Consider the following 20,396-nt stretch of genomic DNA (forward strand, 5'->3'; position numbering starts at 1 on the left):
AAGGTTACAAATTCTTGCATTCAGTTCTCTAGGATCTCTTCAACGTTTTCTGTTAATCTATAAGCGACCAGTGATGCTGTCGGAGTGATTTCTCAGCGACATCAAACTGTGGAGGGATTAATAGAGAAACGAAATTGGAAAGGGATACAAAGAAAGGAACCTGTGAGCAATACATTGCTCAGCCACAGTTCTCCGCAAGTGCCAAATTTAGGGCACAGGTGAGAGGTTTTGGCGGGAAGGTCCGGGGCTGGGCGGAGAACGCCGGAACTGGGGAAGTAGACCATAGGCCGAATCCAGGTCGCTGCACCCTTCCACTCCGCCCACCAGGGCTCGCTCTCGGCCTTCGGCTCGGAGGCCGTGGAAATGGGCGGGCCGTGGTGGGGGCGTACACCCGCCCCTGACAGCGGCCGGGCGGTGGGCTAAGCAGACAGAGCCTGAGCCCGGAAGGAACGCGCAGCCCAGGCCCCGCCCATCTTCCCTCTAGGCCTACCTCCCGCCGCGACGTCGGCGCTGCTCCCGTCGCCATGGTGACCAATCGTGGCCCTGTCCCGCCCCCGCCCCCTGCCGCGGCCCCCTGACGTCGCTGCACGTCAGCAACGGCGCGCGCCTGGCTGGGCCCTGCGGAGCTGGAGGGACGAAGCTGAGAAGCTAGCCCAGCGGCGTTCGCCCAAGCTCAGCCGCGCCGCCCGCCTGCCCGCCAGCCCGCGCTCCAGTCCGCCGTGTCTAGCCGCGGGGCCCAGCATGGTCATGGCGGATGGCCCGAGGCACTTGCAGCGCGGGCCGGTCCGGGTGGGGTTCTACGACATCGAGGGCACGCTGGGCAAGGGCAACTTCGCGGTGGTGAAGCTGGGGCGGCACCGGATCACCAAGACGGAGGTGCGGCCCGGGGCTCGGCTGGAGCGTCCGAGGCGAGGGTTCGGGAGAGGAACTGGTTACGGAGAGGGGAGGCTGCAGCGGGGAGACCCGAGAGGCCGGGTCACTAGCTGAGGCGAGAGGGGCCTGGGACTGTGAGGACCAAGGAGGTGCAGGGGATCGGGTCCCGGTTACTTGGACCCGAGTGTCGTCCGATTGGAAGCCCGACCAGTCGGGGCTTTGCCTTACCTACGCCACCCCCGGTGGCCACGCGGAATTTCGCCCAGAGCCTTCCACCCTGGCCGTGACCTGGTCTGTGGCCTCGGCTCGGGAGCCCAAGTTCCGCGTCTAACCGGCTTTCAGCTGGGGGTGGGGTGGGAGGGGAAGTCTCAGTGCTCCGGGGCTGCGCGGTGAGAGACGTCTCCAACCCCGAGGTGGGAACAGCCCGCGCCCGGACTCCAGAGACTAGGCATTGCGTGTCCTCTGTGACCTCGGCGCCCCCCATGGCCCCGTTGCGGAGAATGCCCGGAAGGCCACTGCCCATCTTCTCTCCCTCTTTTTGCCCCACAGCGTCTCTGATTTGGTGTCAGGCTAGCTTGATCTCTTCTTGCCTGAGGCATTTTCATCTAACACTCCAGACAATGGAACTGGTTAAAATGGACATCCCTGCATTTGGACGGTTGGGGGGTTGGCCTTTCTCATCCTGGTTGTCCCTTAACCAGGTGTGCCTTCCGGCTGTGAATACGCGTTCCCTAACCCGCAGCAGATTACGCTCCGTACTCATAAAGCCTTCAGCTGTTTCCTGACGGTGAATTCAGCATCCCGCTCCGCTGCACCTTCTGATGTACCGCACATATTTTCTCACGTCTCTGTTCTTACCTATTACCTACCCCCGCCCCGCCCCCCGCCTCCTTCCACTGCCTCAAGCTGCTCTCCTCAGGGTCTCTACTTTAAGACGTGCAAATTAAACACTTTCGGAAAACGGTAGAAACAAAACCATTCTTTAGAATAAAACCTTGTGTTTTTGACGTACTCCATCCAGACTGCCTCATTGTAGTTGTTCTGGAATTGCATTCTTTTTCAGCTCGTTTTTTCCAGTTTTCAGTTTTCCCCCAAATTAGTGTGGATGTATTGAAGTTTGAATGTGGACTAACATAAGACCTTTTTACTTTCCTGAATGACAGTGTATGGTGAAGGGCGTTTTAAAACTTGAGTGATTTTCATAGCTGTTTTTCTTAGAAGTTTTGCTTAACTTGGGATTGTGGAGTCCAGTTCCAAAAAGACGGGGTACATGTTATTGCGTCATCTTCACTTTTCACCCTCCCTTACTAATCCTGAAGTAACCCAAATATGGCATGTTTTATCATCAGGACCAAGATCACGGGTTTTCCTCTCACAAATTCCTCAGTGTTAGCAATTTAGATTAAGTTTGTAATGATAAATAATGTGACCATAGTGAGATTATTTAATCTGATCAGAGCTTTCTTTTTAATGAAGAAATTGGTTCCATTCTTCTAAATAACTATGACCTAATGATATGGCATTTCCCCTTACATTATGTGAAAAGAAGTCGTTTTTAATGTGTGTTTTTATATGGGTCCTTGCTTAGTGACTGTCTAAAAATCAAATCGCATGTTACAGAGAGCTCCTACAGAACTTCGGAGATATATATATAATGGTTGAATTCTAAACTCATCAATTCATAGCATTTTTTTCTTATCAGCTCTTATCAGTATTAGTAGCAAGATTTAATTAAGTCAGCCGTTATTTCTTAGGTGAAATTTAGGTAATACAGTATCTACTTAAGTACTGCTTAAGTGGTGCTGATAGTGCCCACGACTTCTGTTGAGCTTGACATTTCGAAAAGATACCCACTTAAAACTGATGTATCTTGTAGAGCTAGGGGGCACTGTGGAGTACTATGGTGGTTTGGCTATCGGATGGACTGAGATCAATTTGTAATTGAAGGCACAGGTCAGATGATGAAAGAGCACCCAGATCTAAATTTCTAGTCCACAGAGCCCATCTCCTTTGTGCTTTTCTAAAGAAGGTTTCTGTAACTTAAAAAGAAATGGTGTGACTGGCCCGTGTGGCTCACAGTTGGTTGGAACATCCTCCTGTAACCAAAAGGTTGAGGATTGAATTTCCTGTAAGGGCACATACCTAGGTTGAGGGTTTGATCCCAGGTTGGGGCACGGAAGGCACCCAGTTGATGCTTCTCTCTCCCATCAATGTTTTTCTCTCTCCCTCTCTCTAAAAACAATTTTAAAAATGTCTTCAGGTAAGGATAGAAAATTAGAAAAAAATAATTGCATATAACATAGGCGAGTGTGTTTGTGGTAATTTAGTGTGATTGGAGATGTTAAAATTGAGATATTAAAGGTGAGTGAAATGGCAAGGTATTAAGGAAGAGAAAAGTTCCTGTAGATTTCAAGTTTTGTAAAGTTGCTATGAACTTTTATGGTAATTTGCATTTAGAATTGTTTAGCTAGGGCACAGATACAAGTGTTTTAAGTATACTTTTTGTTGTTAATGTTTTCTTTTAAGAAGAATTTGTTGTCTTCATTCACTGTATATTTATGTCTTCAATAAATACAACTACAAATATAAATAAAATGGCTAGTGGAAACTTTAAATTTTTCTTAAGATAATTTTAGGTTTCATTGCTGAACACACTATAGTAATTACAGTGAAAACAATGTATAAAGAACAGTATCAGCAAAATGTTATTATACTTCTTATAAAAGATTCTTCAATATAGTATACTTTAACATCACTATGTTTGTGTGTTATAAAACTTGGAGGTCTTTGTTTTCCAAATTTGCACCCAAGACAAATTTTAGGGCTCAGGTTAAACATCAGTGTCATGAACAATTGCACCCTTTTATTTTTAATGGGCTCTTCTCCATCTCTTGTTCTGTATCATTCAAATAATGTTTTCTACAGAGTTTGAGAGATCCAAGACTGTTTGCCTTTTAGGAAAAAGAATTAGACAAAGGAGATGTTCATTTTGGTTTAATCTATCAAACAGCTAGACATTAAGAGATATAATTATATCATCATCTGAAGTGGTATTTTCATGTTAGACTTATGTGTAAATTTTGCACACAAAAGGGAAGGCAGGTAGTGGTAGAATCCAGTTTCCTAATAAAATAATTCATAAAAGCTTTTTAATATTGGTTTGTGGTTTATGAATTAGAGTAGCTAATTTTATAAAATTAGCATAATGGGAAATGAATAATAGTATTTAGACTGTTAAACTATTTTAGGCAATGGTGGTTGGCAGTTCGCTATGCTATAAGTGTTCTTGAGTAGTGTTTTATTTTATACTACCCCAGCAAAGAACTTTTTCCTTTGATTATATGGCTAATTTTTTCTCTGTTAAATAAATTTCAGAAAAGTCCCTTGTGCAATTAAACTTTCTTGTTTTCTGACTATTAAAGAAATATAGTCTTAATGTAGAAAATATAAAGAATAGTACACAAAAATATATGTATGTAATTTCTCCATCAATAGGAATAAATCATTCTTAACATTATTGCATACAGTATTTCCCTCTAGTCATCTTATTTAATGCATTTTTCCCATAGATAAGATTGGATAGGTACACCTATATAAATTGTATCTCTTTCCCACATAAGACTTTATAAAAACATTTTTAATAGCTTCCGTGTTCTACCTTGCAGATTAATCCCATTTTACTTAACAATTTCCTTATTATTGAACATTATGTAGTTTCTAGTGTTGACTTACAATAAATAATTTGCAGTGAATAATTTTTGCGTATATAACTTTGCAATTTTAATTTTTTCAGGAAGGAGGAATTGGGGGTAAATTCCTAGAAGGAGAATTACCAAGTGAGAAGGTTATTTTTATATTAAAGGGCAATATGTTTTTACCTAATTTATCATGTTTATTGAGAAATTATAAAATATAGATAAATGAAAAGAATTACCCATAATCTCACCACCCAGAGATAACTATCATTAGCTATTTTCAGACCTTTTCAGCGACAGGTAATTGAGTTTTCCTTAATACTGTGCTTCCGTATTACTTAGCTAAAGAACACATAAATATGTGGTTCATGGAATTCTAAAGATATTTCAGAGATTCTGAAAATTACCTTATTAAAGTGGCACCTACGTGCCGGCTACTTATCCTTAAGAGAAACTGGAATGCAAAACTGATAGCAAAGACGTTCAGAGTACTGCTTTTGTTCACTGAAAAGCTTTCTGTGTGCATTTGGGGACTTTTATATTTAGACATAACTCCTTAACTACTACCTTAAAATGTAAGTATTTTTAAAGCTTTCCAAATAAAGTATCAAAGTCACATTTTTGGAGGAAGTTTAGAAAGAAATAAGGGAAGAGTATATTATAACCTGATTGCAAGATTTCTTGAAGAATAGGACTTACTTTTAATACAATTGAATTTTATATTTTGTTTTAAAAATTTAAGACAGCTCTTCATAGCCTTGGTATTAATCTTGTGCTGTGAAGTAGTCCAAGTTTCAAAAAGCACCTCTACCATATGCAACAGAAGGACTTGCTACCAAACAATTTACTTGCCCATACTTATATCTAGGACTGTTTATGATCTTTGTGTGTTGAAACAAAAATTTTACTTACATGAAATATATATGTTTTATTTGAAATTGTTCTCAAGTTTTTTGGCTCTCAAGCAAATAATATTTGGCAAATTATTCTGTTCAAAATGCTCTATTCTTTTAGGGGAGTTGGAGGAGACAAATATGCAAAATAAAGAGTTGTGTAAATGTTTATATTCTGTAGAAATTTTAAACTTTAACAGAGTTTAATGTGTTCTGATTTTAATTCCACTGGGAGATTCTATCTCAGTATCAGGCAATTAAGAAAACATTTTTTTGGAAATAACTGAAACTGGCCTGGATTCTTGGATTCACATGAGGACCTTTGATTTATGACCCACTGCTGATGACATTCATTTCCTTGCATCCAAATGGATACCAGAAGTTCATTAGCATATTTTTTTTTTTGTAGCATACCTAGTACTTCTTCAACCTTCCACCTCCATATTTTTTATATGTTATTTATGTAAAAGTTTCTTTAAACAGAACATTTTTGGAGAATGCATTTTTACCCTTCAAAGAAAAACAGCCCATGTATCCAGTTTGAGATTATTAAAAGAATGAAAGACAATTACATTTGAGAATGTCATCAGAAAATCTTCATTTTAAACATTAAAAAATACTTTAAACAGGTTAAGAGATGACTCTCAGATGAATTAAACTAAAAAATGATGCTAGAATTTGTTTTAGGTTCTTAAAAATAATCATAGTATTTGTGTGTTTTTCCTCGTTACAAAAGGAATTGTAGGCATTGCTTATTTATTGTAGACATTGTTGAAACGCTCAAAGAAGAAAATAAACACTCTTAATTCCACCTTCCAAGTCAAGAGATAATTCAGTTCATATCCTCTTAATTATTCACATATACTCTATATGTGTTATAAAATTGATGTCGTCTATGCAGATAATCTGTGTTTTTTAGTTTATGTGTTAGTAACATTTCCCCAGGTTTAAAAAAAAAAACTGTCTAAAGCATGGTTGACACTATCCTTGCATATAACCATCTGTATTATATTTATTAATTTCCTATTAATGAACATTTAGGTTATTTCTCTCACTGTTTCTCTTTCAAAAATAATGTTTCAGAGGGCATTCTTATATAACATATTTGTGTACCTATCTGATTATTTCCTTAGGGTAATACCATAGTAATGGAAATTCTAGGATCAAGAAGTACGTGCTGCCCTGACTGGTATGGCTCAGTGGGCTGGGCATTGTCCCACAAACTGAGAGGTCATTGGTTCGATTCCCACTTAGGGCACATGCCTGAGTTGCGCGCCAGGTCCCCATCTGGGGACGTGCAAGAGGCAGCTGATCAGTGTTTTCTCTGGCACATCAATGTTTCTCTTCATCTCTTTCCCCTTCCCTTACAACTAATCAGTCAATCAAAGTATGTATGTCCCTACATCCATATCTTATGGCATGAGATGCCAGATTATCCTCAGAAAAAAAATACTTATTGATTTTCACCAGGAAGAATACATATTTTTTAGTAATACGATTTTTAAATGTTTTCCAGTTTAATGGAAGAATATAATATATCTTATTCTAATTTGCATTTCTTTGATTACTTTGACTACACAGTTTCATGTGATAATTGCATTTCTTTTATAAATTGCTTTTTCTTTGGCCCTTGTTTTTTTAATCCTCACCCAAGGGTATATTTATTGATTTTTTTAGAGAGAGAGGAAGGGGGAGAGAGAGAGAGAGACATCACATGAGAGAGGAACATCGATTGGTTGCCTCCCATACACATCCTGACCTAGGGATGAAACCCACAATGTAGGCCTGTGCCCTGACCAGGGATCAACCTGCAACCTGTGGTGTATGGGACAATGCTCCAGCCAATTGAGCCATCTGGCCAGGACTGACCCATTTTTTAATTGACTTGTCTTTTTTTAGATTTATCTAAATAATTTTTAAGAGAGGAGATTATTTATATTCTTATATACTTTTAAAAATTCTCAGTTCAATTTTTATGCATATAAAAATATGGTAACATTTACCTTTACTCCAATTGGTTCCACTTACCCAGTACTGTAATAATGACATTAAATCTTAATGAGGATTCTTTTAATTATATATATTCTTATATTTTAAAAGCCAAATTTTAAATTGGAAAAAAAGTATGATTTATTTATTCTTAAAGGGTAGGTAATTAGAGAACTCCATGTCAGTTTTACTATGGACTTTTACTGCTTTCAGAAACCCTTTCATCCTAGACTGCTCAATCACATTCACTTTTCAATCAAATTATGTTCTGATTCCGCATGTAATTTGACATATAAACTTTAAAAGTGTATTTATTTTTTTACTTGAAAAATCTAATTGTATGGTAAGGATAAATCTGCTTGGTTAATTACTTCAGAAGGACAGTGTAGAATTAGTAGTAAATAATACTGAACCAGGTATTACCTGAGACAGCAAATATGTTAATCCCTTCTGATTTGCTACTAAGAAGAATGGCTCTACTGTGTAACTTTCTTATAAAATTCCTCAAAGCCACTTTTGTATGTGTGGTTTCTGTAAGATTAATATTTCTTTAATGAGAGGTGAAATTTTCTTTCTACAACATTTTGAAAAATGAAAATATTCTTTTTACGCACCACCTTAACACTGTTTGATTTCTGCTCTTAAATTTAATCTCTGGTCTTCTGTGCAAATTTGTATTTTACATAGTTGTTACTTTTATATGTATTGTTTTTTACTTAACATTATTGGAAACATTTCTAGTATATAATCTTAACTAATATTTAAATCTTATAGCCATTTTATAGAGAATTTAGAAAATAAAATGAAAATGACTAATATCTGATAGATGGAGAAGTTAGCGTATTTGATAAATTAATAACTCCATTTTCTTTTCCTTTTTTCTCTTTAGAAAAGTGTTCATGCTCATTGAAGAAAAAATGCACAGAAAAATATAATGCAAAAATATATAATCCATGATTTTTTACATCCACTGATAACATTTCATTATATCTAGAATGTACTGATGTCCTATTTTTAATTTAATATTTAGCCAAAGCATTTTTTCATATTAATAAAAGAAACCATTTTAATACCTGTATTAAGTCATAAACTTACCATAATTCATGTAATTATTTCCCAATTACTGTTTTCTATTTTTTTAATGTTATAATACTCTCGAATACATTTACATAAAAATATCGCCGTTTCAGGTGTTTTGTTTTCAAATATAAATAATTCTTAGAAGTAGAAACCTTAGGATAAATGAGATATGTGATTTTTAAGGTTCTTGATATTTTCAAATTGCCTTCTAGAAAAATGAAAACCTGTTTTATATTCCTAATAGCAACACATAAAAGTGGCCACCTTGTTGAACCTGAGCTCACAAGGATGTTTATTTGTCTTAATTTTTGTAAATACTGTAAGTGAAAATGGTATCTTTTGAGATATAATTGACATATTAGGTATTTTGGTTTTGATTCACATTTTCCTATTTCTGAGGTTACAGTATTCAGTGTTGCTACTTTACATGGGATTTAGTTTGATAGTAATCATTCTAGCTTATCCAATATGCCCTCCAAAGTTGTATAGGAAACTTTCTTTTTGAACTCCCACAGAAGTAATATTAATTTTTTATCTCAAATAAATTCACTGAAGATAATGCATCCATAATTGGGAATTAGAGAGTTGAGTAATTTAGATGAACAACAACAAAAAGCAAATCCTTCAGTTTACAGAGTCCCTTGCTTGCCTTTTTTACTACCATGCAGATTTTGTCTTAGGTACTATGTTTGGAACTAAGGAGAGATGCAGAGAGTAAGTTCCCAGAAATTTTAATTTCACAATTAACTTCAAAATGAGCTATTGGAGTACCATTCTTTTCTAAGTTGGAGCTTTTGTACATCATTGAGGAAACCCCGAAATGCAGAACTTTGTTAATGAAATTTGTTTCCCAAAATATGTTCTGTTTGTTCTCACAGAGCTATTAAGTTCCTTGAGGGTAAGAATTAAATCTCATTTTTGTATCCTGGGCCTAATTCTGGACAAATAACAGGTACTCAGTAAATGTGTGAATAATTGGCACTTTATATAGTGAAAAAATTGAACATGTAGTTAGAAGGCCTGCAGTTTTTTCCCATTAATTCACTTAAGCTTTTGGACCTTTATAAATTATGTAGTATCTTTGTAACTCAGTTTCATCAGTTCGTGGGTATACTGCTTTTTCCATTTACTATGCAAAGTTGAGAAATAAGTGAGATAAAGTTTGTTAAAATATGCTGAAGTATTTTGTTAAATAGTGATGTGCAGTTTGGAAGGTCATCATCATCATCATCATTATATGTCTGAGAAGTACTTGGTAAAGAGTCCCATTATTTAGAAATTTTTAAAGTATATTTTATTGATGATCCTGTTAACAGTTGTCCCAATTTTTCCCTTTTTGCTCCCCTCCTCCTGGTACCCACCTTCTCTCCAACAGTACTCCCCTTAGTTCATGTCCATGGTTGTGCATGTAAGTTTTTTGGCTTCTCCCTTAACTGTACTATTTTTAACATCCCCCTGTCTATTTTGTACCTACCATTTGTACTTCTTAATCCCTGAACCTTTTCCTTCCCATTCTCACCCTTCTCCCTCTCAGCTGATATTCCACCAGATGATCTCCATACCTATGATTCTGTTCCTGTTCTGGTTGTTTGCTTAGTTTGTTTCTGTTTTGTTTTTTAGATTCAGTTGATAGTAGTGAGTTTGTTGTCATTTTAATGTTCGTAGTTTTGATCATCTTTTTCTTAAATGTGTCCCTTTAACATTTCATATAATAATGGCTTGGTGGTGATGAACTCCTTTAGCTTGACCTTGTCTGGGAAGCACTTTATCTGCCCTTCCATTCCAAATGATAGCCTTACTAGATAGAATAATCTTGGTTGTAGGTTCTTGCTTTTCATCATTTTGAATACTTCTTTCCAGTCCCTTCTTGCCTGCAAAGTTTCTTTTAAGAAATCAGCTCATAGTCTTACGGAAACTCCTTTGTAGGTAACTCTTCTCTTGCTGCTTTTAAGATTCTCTCTTTATCTTTAACCTTTGCCATCTTAATTATGATGTGTCTTGGTGTGTTCCTCTTTGGGTCCAACTTGTTTGTGACTTGATATGCTTCCTGGACTTGTATGTATGTTTCCTTTGCCAAATTAGGGAAGTTTTCTTGCAATATTTTTTTCAAATAAGTTTTCAGTTTCTTGCTTTTCATCTCCTTCAGGCACCTCTGAAATTTGGATATTGGTGCCCAGAGGTTCCTAAGCCTCTCTTCATTTTTTTGCGTTTTTGTTTCTTCTTTTTGTTCTGATTGAATGTTTATTTCTTCCTTATATTCCAAACCCTGGTTTCCTTCTCTTCACCATTGGTTTTGTGTAGATTTTCCTTCATTTCATTTAGCATAGCCTTCACTTCTTCCCTTATGCATTTACCATACATAAACATATCTGTCAAGTCTGTGAGAATCTTTATCCCCAGTATTTTGAACTTTCCATCTGTTTGGGTGGCTCTCTCCTTGTTTATTAGGTTGATTATCTCCTCGTCACTCAGTTCTCCCACTTGAACCTTGATCCGTTCCCTCTTTTGGGCCATACTTCTCTGTCTCCTCATCTTGACAGGCTCCTGTGTGTGTTTGCCTCTGTGTCTTAGGTAGAGCTGTCACTCCTGTTACGTTGTAAGGGGCAGAGCCTTAGGTATTCATCAGTACAGGGTGACCTGGTTCACCACATTGTGGCGCTGTATGCGGGAGAGGTGTCTGAGAAGGAACAATGCTGCCTGCCCAGCACTCGCCCCTTTTCCAAGCACTTCTCCCACTTCCGTATGGGACTGGTGCCCCTCTAGCTGCTGCCCTGGCTGTTATTCCCAGAGTGGATGGGTCTGCAGATGTTCTAGGACTGTGGGGGCCCTTGAAACAGGCAGACTCTGCTGAGAGACTGGCAGTTTCTGCCTCCGCCCCAACCCCCAGTGGTTTGCACAGTCAGAAGCAATGAGGCTTGATTTTCCTCAGCACTGGAACCATGAGCTGTACAATCTGGTCTGGTGCTGGGAGTGCTCCCTAGTGTCCCTCTCAGCTTTTTTAAATGTTTGACTGCACTTTCTGCCAGCCTGCCGCTGCTGCCACCACACTGCATCCTCTCCGCTTCTCCTACCTGTCTGGATGAGTATTTCTTCTTTGTTTGTTGGACTTCCATGCAGCTCGATTTTCTGGAGCTTCTGGTTGTCTCTAGTTTTGCGGTAGTTGTATTCTTTCTTAGTTGTGGATGGAGACCCAGCGTGTCTGTCTAGCTCTCCATCTTGGCTGGAAGTCCTCGCATTTTCTTTTTGACAAGATGTCCTCATCCTCTGAACTTTCTTCAGCATTATCTTGATTTCTATGCTCTACTCTGCAAAAAACCTGTTACTTTAGATTGCTTGCTTTTAGCTGAGAGATCTTTATAAATTTCGTTATATGGTGCTGAGCACTTTTGAAGTTCTCTCTTAAACTTTGCTCCTTTCAGTGCAAGGATCCTCATTTAAGAAATATGACTAACTGTTCAGCTAAGTCTAGGCCTTTCTTTACGCTTTTTAAAGTAAACCGTTTAACTTCTTTGTTTTCATCAGTGCTATTGTCCCCTAAGTTATCTTGGCACATACCAGATGTCATTTCCATCAAAATTGCTTCATCAGTTTCTTCTACCAGCAATTCTTCTATAGTCATGTCATGTTAGGGTGAAACTGTGTTATATGGGGGATTTCCCCAATTCTCTAACCGTGTTAGAATGAAACTGTGTTATAGAGGTACCGTGTTATGCAGGGCATACCTTTATAAGCAAGGAGCATTGCTAACACATGTTCTATTTTTTCTTTAGTGCTTTACCTTTTCCTAATCTTATAGCAGCCATACAAACAAGGGGTAACATGATAACAAAAGAGAATTAGGTTTTGTCATTTGAGATTTTTTTTGGCTGAGAATAGTTGAATGAGATTTACAACTTGTTAAAGTTCAATTAGATAATTTATGTATTTTTGTTTTTTTATTGTTTGAGGCCAGGGTTCTAAAAGCATATAAAAGAGGAACTGTCTCTTGGTAATACCTTGCTTTAATTGATATTTAATATTGAGATTTTTTCTTTAACGTTAAAAATGATACTCTATATTATACATAATAAAAATTTTCTTAATGACAGTAATCATGCTGCAACTTTAAAAACCATAATTCTTTTCATTACAATTCTTTTTCTATTAGATCAGCAGTTCTCAACCTGTGGGTCACGACCTCTTTGGGGGTCGAATGACCCTTTCACAGGGGTCACCTAAGACCAATGGAAAACACATGTATAATTACATATTGTTTTTGTGATTAATCACTATGCTTTAATTATCCATCCTGCATATCAGATATTTACATTATGATAATAACAGTAGCAAAATTACAGTTATGAAGTAGCAACGAAAATAATTTTATAGTTGGGGGTCACCACAACATGAGGAACTATATTAAAGGGTCGCAGCATTAGGAAGGTTGAGAACCACTGTATTAGATGGTTGTGACCCATTTTGTTTTTAAAGCTTTTGCCAGGGGGAGGGGTTACTGGTGTCCAGACACACTCCAGAAATTGTAAGGCAATATATTTTATTCAAAATATGCCCATGTTACCTTCCTAAGGAATATTGAGGAGATTCAACTATATACTTCTTTTTTTTATCTGCCCACTTTTACCCCAAAATAAGTGATAATATTGTGCTCAAATGATAATGACTGCTTATTTCTAGCCAAGTTTAGCACTTTTACTTCCTAGAATATTTTGATTACAGAAGCAAAATACTAACAAACAATCAAAATAGCCACCATAAAACCTGTGCACTTTACTGCCTAGCAAAGAAGCTACCCCTTTCTTAGGGAAAATTTTAATTTTATCCACTAAATTTAGTAATCTGATTTCTTTGGGAACTTCAGTTCTTCTGTAGGTTGCAATTAATTACATCGGGAAACAAGCTGTGACAGCAAATTAGAAATAGAGAAAGGTAAGAAGTAAACCTCACAGCAGAGATAACAGCAAAGGACTGAGTAGCCATAAAGAAAGAATTAGAAACTAATTGTATTGGGTTGGCCATAAGATGGCTCTAGTAGCACTTAGTTGTCTTTAATGCCATTCAAAACAATTTTGTTAGATTGTATTTTGACAGCTGTCATATCAGCGTGCATTAATAAAACAACAAAATCGGTGACTTTGTGTAGCCATTTTAATATTGAAGATGGAAGAAAATATGCAACATTTTCAGCATATTATGCTTTATTATTTCAAAAATGGTAAAAATGCAACTGAAATGCAAAAAAATATTTGTGCAATGTATGGAGAAGGTCCTGTGACTGATTGAACGTGTCAAACGTGGTTTGCGAAGTTTTGTGTGGATTTCTCGCTGGATGATGCTCCACAGTTGGGTAAACCAGTTGAAGTTGATAGCGATCAAATCGAGACATTGATTGAGAACAGTCAAAATTATACCACAGAGGCGATAGCTCACATGCTCATTATATCCAAATCAATGAAGTTATTAATGAAAATGAAAAACGTGTCTTTTATGGAAAAACTAAATGGACTTTTTGGCCACCCCAATATAAACAAGAGTTTGAGGGAATTTTCTTGGATACCTTTTAAGAATCATGAACTATTTCAGCATGTACAATAATTGATATTAAAAATTACCCTGAAATAAGACTGACTTATGTTCAGAATACATACATAGAATATGAACATTTTAGAGACTATAATTAAACTTGGGTGCTAATTATTTTTTAAAAATTTTTAAATCAGATGGCTTATTTCCCAACCAAATATCTGCTAATTAAAAAAAATTAGGTTTTATTTGGTTGCATGAAAAAAAGTACATGATTGTTGATTATTAATTACCTAGTATTTCACCTTCAAATGCAGTTCCTTGAATTTATTAACCTTGGTGTGCGTTGGGTTCCAATCTAGTTAGGACAGGCAGAGGCCACTTCTTCAAAAATCAGAGTCCTTTAAGGAAGTTAAAATTTAGTAATTACTAACGTTTGAGCTTTTGCACTTTGATTTTGAAAACAAAATTTAATCCAATTGGTATCTTTTCATGTAGATGGATGTTGACACTTTAGATTTAGATTTTTACCAAAAAGGTAGATCTGTGTTCTTTGAAACCTATCACTTCTTTTCTGGAAAATTTTTGTGTTACTACAATAGAAACTGTCTTCTGCTTGGCTGCTCATTTATTTATAGGTACTTTGCAATGGGATGATAACTAGTTGAAACTGCTGAGGTTTTACTTTAATATATGAATGGAATAAAAATACATTGCATATGTATTGAAAGAGAGATGTGTTTTATTAATGTAACTTTGCAGGGTTATTCTTCATAGCACACTGAAGACACTCCCAAACGAAATCTAACACAGTGTCTTAACACATGTTAGATGTTTAAGAAATATTTGTTGAATGAACAAATGAGCATTGAATTTAAACTAGCTGTCATTGTCATAGAAACCTACAGGCAGTCTTATGTCATTTATTAAAAAGATTTTAACTAGAAAATGTTAACCATTGTATACTAATTATACTTATTTGTGTGTGGGTTGCAGGTGGCAATAAAAATTATAGATAAATCTCAGCTGGATGCAGTGAACCTTGAGAAAATCTACCGAGAAGTACAAATAATGAAAATGTTAGACCATCCTCACATAATCAAACTTTATCAGGTATGACTTAGCCTTACAACTCTCCATGCTTCTCACATTCTGTTCTTTTATTTTGCATCATCATTTTTCTCTTTTATGGTAGGTTTTTTCGATGTATAGAAAAGGGATAATGTCATGCTTTTATTAAGCTGAATACATCCATCTTTCTATATTTAAATAAAAGGTTAGGAAAGTAAAAACTACTAGTAGCTTAATTTTAAGTTGTCTCTCAAACTGAAAGTTATTTATTTAAAAAGCTGATAGTTGTATATTTGTGATACTGTGCTTAAACCTGCAGGGTTTGGGTGGTGGTACTATTAATGAGGATATGGGAGTTTTGCTTATTTAAAAAATGTACTATTATTGTTTTAAGAAATACAAAGGCCAAAATGGTATATTACTTAGTGACATACTTTGTAATACCTAGAGCCAAATCTTATGTTTTGTTTGGGTTGTCTTATCAGATAAAGTAAATGAGCCATTTTTTAAAAAGCAGCTTGATTAAGATATAATTTTTGTAAAATGAAACTGCACCCATTTTTTGTGTAAGCCATGTTTTTTAAAAGGAAGATTTTCTCATTTTAAAAAGTAATTCATGTTTAGGAATGGTAATAGAATACCAAATGCTTGTAATATTTTTATTCAATAATGTGTAGAATCTTTTATATTGGAAAATAGTTTTAAACTAAAATGTTAGAGTATGCTAGCCTATGCTTTTGATCTCCCAAGTATGATGTGTGCACCTGGTGGTGTGCTGGGCTTAGCCTGTGCTGGCTGATGAGAGCTGATTATTAATTTTCAGAAATTTTGCAAGCTGATTAACATCATGTTAATAGCTCAAAATCAGTGATTGTAGGAGTATAAATATCCCAAAAGTTGATTTATAAATCAGGGCCTATTTTTTCCCTCTCAGAGACCTGGTACTAGCATACCACTGTGTATACTGAAATGGGTTAGTGTAAGTGTCCATTGGGATTTAAGAAAATATTAGAACTTCTAATTATGTTTATTTTTTAGATTTATCTTCTTGTGTGCATTTTTTATTGTGTTTTTTCCATTACCATTTAGTCCCCTTATACCCTCCCCACCCTGCAGTAACCACATTATTGTCCATGCCCGCCCGTGAGTCCTTTCTCTTTTTTGCCCATTTTTAATGTACATAATACATTTATACAGTGGCCCAAGTATGTAATCTGTGTCTTTTTATGTATATATTTGTAAATATATATATATATATTTTATGTATATATACATACATATGTACATACATATCTGTATTTGGCTAAACAACTTTTTATTGGTAGAAATTTGCGATTAAAAAGGTGTGGGGACCATTAACATTACCATTAGCTAAAAATGGGAGACTGTGGTGTGCCACTCAAAACAATCTCTAAAATTTTGAAACTATAGAGGACCTCACGTCAAATTGATACCAGAGTATTTTTCCCTTTATCCTTTTATCTTTTTTTAAATTGCTAACGAGGATACTTAAAAGAAAATAATCACATTCTTAGAAGTCTCTGATAAAACATGAGGCAAACTGAGTTTAAAACTTCCTGGCTTCACATGATAATTCTATGTTTATTTGAACTAAATAATCAGTTAAATTGATTTACTATTTGACTTGTTTAGACCCAGATTGTAGGTAGCTCTTAGTTTCCTGGTCTGGTAGGAAATAGTTCTATACCTACATATAAGAGCCAATTTATTTCAGCCTTCAGTAGATAGGAGTTCAATTTTATGCTATTAGCATGTGCCATTATATAAAACAGTAGTGTTACAGAGAAGCAATCAAATTCAATCCTTTTGAATCTATAAATTCATTTCCTTTCGTTTCTGTATAGTTTGAAAAATCAAGTTTATGACAGTGACAGACTTCCTTTCTGAACTTAGGAAATCTAATGTAAATAAAAGTGTATATAGCTTTGGAGTTCATGAAGAAGATTTTGAACAATGTTTTAAAATAATAATACCTTGTTACAATATTAAACTATAGCAGGAGACTGCCACATTGTGCCAGATTAGGTAGGCTACAGGCCAGATAAACTGAGCTGTATTTTATTACCCTTTTCTTGATCAGAGCCTACCGTATAACACTGGGCTAGAAAAGTCACTGAGGAGCTGCGTAAAAGCTGATCTTCAGAACTCCATTACCTGTATTTATTAGTATTTTTCAAATTTGAATGTTCATAATAATCACCTGGGGATTTTGTTAAAATGTGAATTCAGTGTCAGTAGGTCTGAGGTGGAGGCTAAGATCCTACATTTCTTACAGACACCTAGGCGGTGCTGCTGGTGCCGGTCCATGGACACACTTGGAAGATCAAGGATCTAGAATTTTCACCAAAAGTGTTAACATCACGATATTGTATCTTGTATACCTGACCAGCTTCTGAATTGTTCATAACTTTGACACTTCTATTAGTAGTTTTAAAATAAGTAACTCTATAGAATGTTATGGTAAATTGTAATTCTTTCCTGTCAGACTAATATGGAATTATTTATCAATAGGTAATGGAGACCAAAAACATGTTGTATCTTGTGACAGAATATGCCAAAAATGGAGAAATTTTTGGTGAGTAGTTGTCCTTAATCTTTTTAAATTTGAAAATGCTGCTCATCGTCACAAATGGAGTATTTTCTATTCTTCTCCCTTTTTAAGAGTTGGTAACATGAATTAGAAATTTGTAAGCATTCAAATGTAGTAAAATATCCAATAAGCTAAAAATATGGAATGTAATTTATTCTCTTACATTTATGATATTAAAGGTACTGCTTAATAAGAGATTGGAGAATAGAAGATAGGGAGAAACTTTCATTCATATTGCAAGGAAGATGTTCTTTCCTTTTATCTTCCTATTTACCCTCCTTTTTAACAAATATTTATTGAGCTCTTACTATGTCCCAAGCATTGTACTAGGTATAAAGGATACGGTGGTGACCTAAATAACACAATCCCTGCCATTGTGGATCTTAAACAGTTTTGTAATCCCTTAACTCTAGCTGTAAGACCTTGGCCAAGTCACTGTACTTTTCTGTGACTCAGTTCTTTTACCTCTAGTAAGAAATTATTTGAGTAGTTGGTTTCTGTGATCCATTCTTACCCTGAAAAATTATAAATATTTTATTAGTTCTAGCTTTAATCTGTTTTATTTTGACTCTATGGACCTAGAAGACTGTAGGTAGTCTAAATATTTTTGGTTTTTAACCGAAATCTAAGCCCAGAATTGTTTTTTTAACAGCTTTATAAATTGCACTTATTTTAAGGTGTACAAGTTTTACATATGTGAAAGAAATCATCACCACAATCAAGATATCCATCACTCTCAAAAGCTTCTGTGTGCTCTTTGTAACCTGTTTTGTCCCACCTCACCTCCAGGCAATCATTGATCTATTTTCGAACTCTGTAGGTTAGTTTGTGTCTTCTAGAGTTTTATATAAATGTAGTCATACAATATGTGCTCTTATGTCTGGTTTCTTTCGCTCAGCATAATTATTTAAAGATTCATCCATTGTGTTGTATGTATCAACATGTCATTTCTTTCTATTATTGGTAGATCCTATTTTATTAATATACCTCAATTTGCTTGTCCATTCATGTGTTGATAAACATTTGGGTTGGTTTCAGTTTTTGGCTATTACACATGAATTGCAATGAACATCCATATACAGGTCTTAATTTATAGTCTACCTTCAAGTAATATTCAGCACTTCACATATAGTGTAAGAATCTTGTAATAATATACTTCTGTTTTCTCTTTCTGGTTTTTATGTTCTTGTCCTACTTTTTCTTACACCTGTTTTATAAAGTACCATGCTGTTACTTGGTACCATAAGTCAATTATGTTTTAAAGAGATTTCAATATTTTTTAAAATCTTACCTATTCAGCAATGGAGTTATCATTGTCACATCCCTATATTCCTTTGTGTAGATTCATTCTTTTCATCTGGTGTTATTTTTCTTTTGCTTGAAGAATTTTCTTCACCATTTTCTTTTTTGTTTCTTTGTTTTCTTTTGTTTTTTCTCTTTTATTTATTTATTACCATTTTCTTGAGTACAGGTCTGTTGGTGATGAAATCGTTCAGCTTTCATGTGTCTAAAATAATCTTGTTTTCTCTATTTTTGAAAGATATGTATATTGGGTATATATTTGTAGGTTGACTTTTTCTTCAGTACTTAAAAGATGTTGCTCCACTGTCTTCTCATTTGCATTATTTATGACAAGATATCTGCTGGCATCTTTTTCTTTATTCCTCTGTATGTAATGTGCCTTTTTTCTCTGGCTACTTTTAAAATTTTCTGTTTATCACATATTTCAACAATTTGATTATGATGACCATTTGTGTGGTTTTCTTCATGATTCTTTTTTTCTTTAAGGTTATTTTATTAATTATGTTGTTACAGTAGCTCCAATTTATTTTTCCCTTTGCTCCCCTCTGCCCAGTACCCTCCTTCCCTCCAGCAATCCCATCCCCCTTAGTTCATGTCCATGGGTTGTGCATATAGGCTCTTTGGCTTCACCCTTTCCTATATTATTCTTAACTTCCCCTCTCTATTTTGTGCTAACCGATTATGCTTCTTAATCCTTGCACCATATCCCCACTTCTCCCCTGCCCCACTTCTAGCTGATAACCCTCCAGATGATCCCCATACCTATGATTCTGTTCCTATTCTGGTATGCTTTGTTGGATTTTGTTTTTATTTTTTAGATTCAGTTGTTGATAGCTGTGAGTTTGTTGTCATTTTAGTGTTCATAGTTTTAATCTTCTTTTTCTTAAGTAAGTCCCTTTGAGGTTTCATATAATGGCTTGGTGATGATGAACTCCTTTAGCTTTACCTTGTCTGGGAAGCACTTTATCTGCCCTTTCATTCTAAATGTTAGCTTTGCTAGATAGCGTAATCCTTGTTGCAGGTTGCCTTTCATCACATTGAATACTGCTTGCCAGTCTCTTCCTGCCTGTAAAGTGTCCTCTGGGAAATCAGCTGATAGTCCTATAGGCACCCCCTTGTAGGCAACTCTCCACCTCTCTCTTGCTGCCCCCAGGACTCTCTCTTTATCTTTCACCTTTGGCATCTCAATCATGATGCGTCCTGTTGTGGTCCCCTCTGGGTCCAGCTCGCCTGGGACCCTCTGTGCTTCCCAGACCTGTATGTCCATCTCCTTAGCAAAATTTGGGAAGTTTTCCTTATTTTTTTCAATTCTTACTTCCTCATTCTGCACTGGTTGACTGTTTTTTTCTTCCTTATGTTCCA

At 36.1% G+C, this 20,396-nt stretch overlaps 1 protein-coding gene across 1 annotated transcript in view; it reads left to right on the forward strand.

Moving 5' to 3' along the window:
• The first annotated feature begins 698 nt into the window (after positions 1 to 698).
• Positions 699 to 20,396, forward strand: part of SIK2 (salt inducible kinase 2) — a 129,035-nt gene continuing 109,337 nt past the window's right edge. Inside the window, exons 1-3 of the mRNA XM_090265912.1 lie at positions 699 to 876; positions 15,047 to 15,163; positions 17,654 to 17,717. Of these exons, the coding sequence (XP_090122038.1) occupies positions 742 to 876; positions 15,047 to 15,163; positions 17,654 to 17,717 (316 nt within the window). The 5' untranslated portion in view covers positions 699 to 741. The remainder of the gene's footprint in view (positions 877 to 15,046; positions 15,164 to 17,653; positions 17,718 to 20,396) is intronic.

Source organism: Furipterus horrens, unplaced genomic scaffold (assembly GCF_987537825.1).
Source record: "Furipterus horrens unplaced genomic scaffold, mFurHor1.1.pri manual_scaffold_2, whole genome shotgun sequence".
Lineage (NCBI taxonomy): Eukaryota > Metazoa > Chordata > Mammalia > Chiroptera > Furipteridae > Furipterus > Furipterus horrens.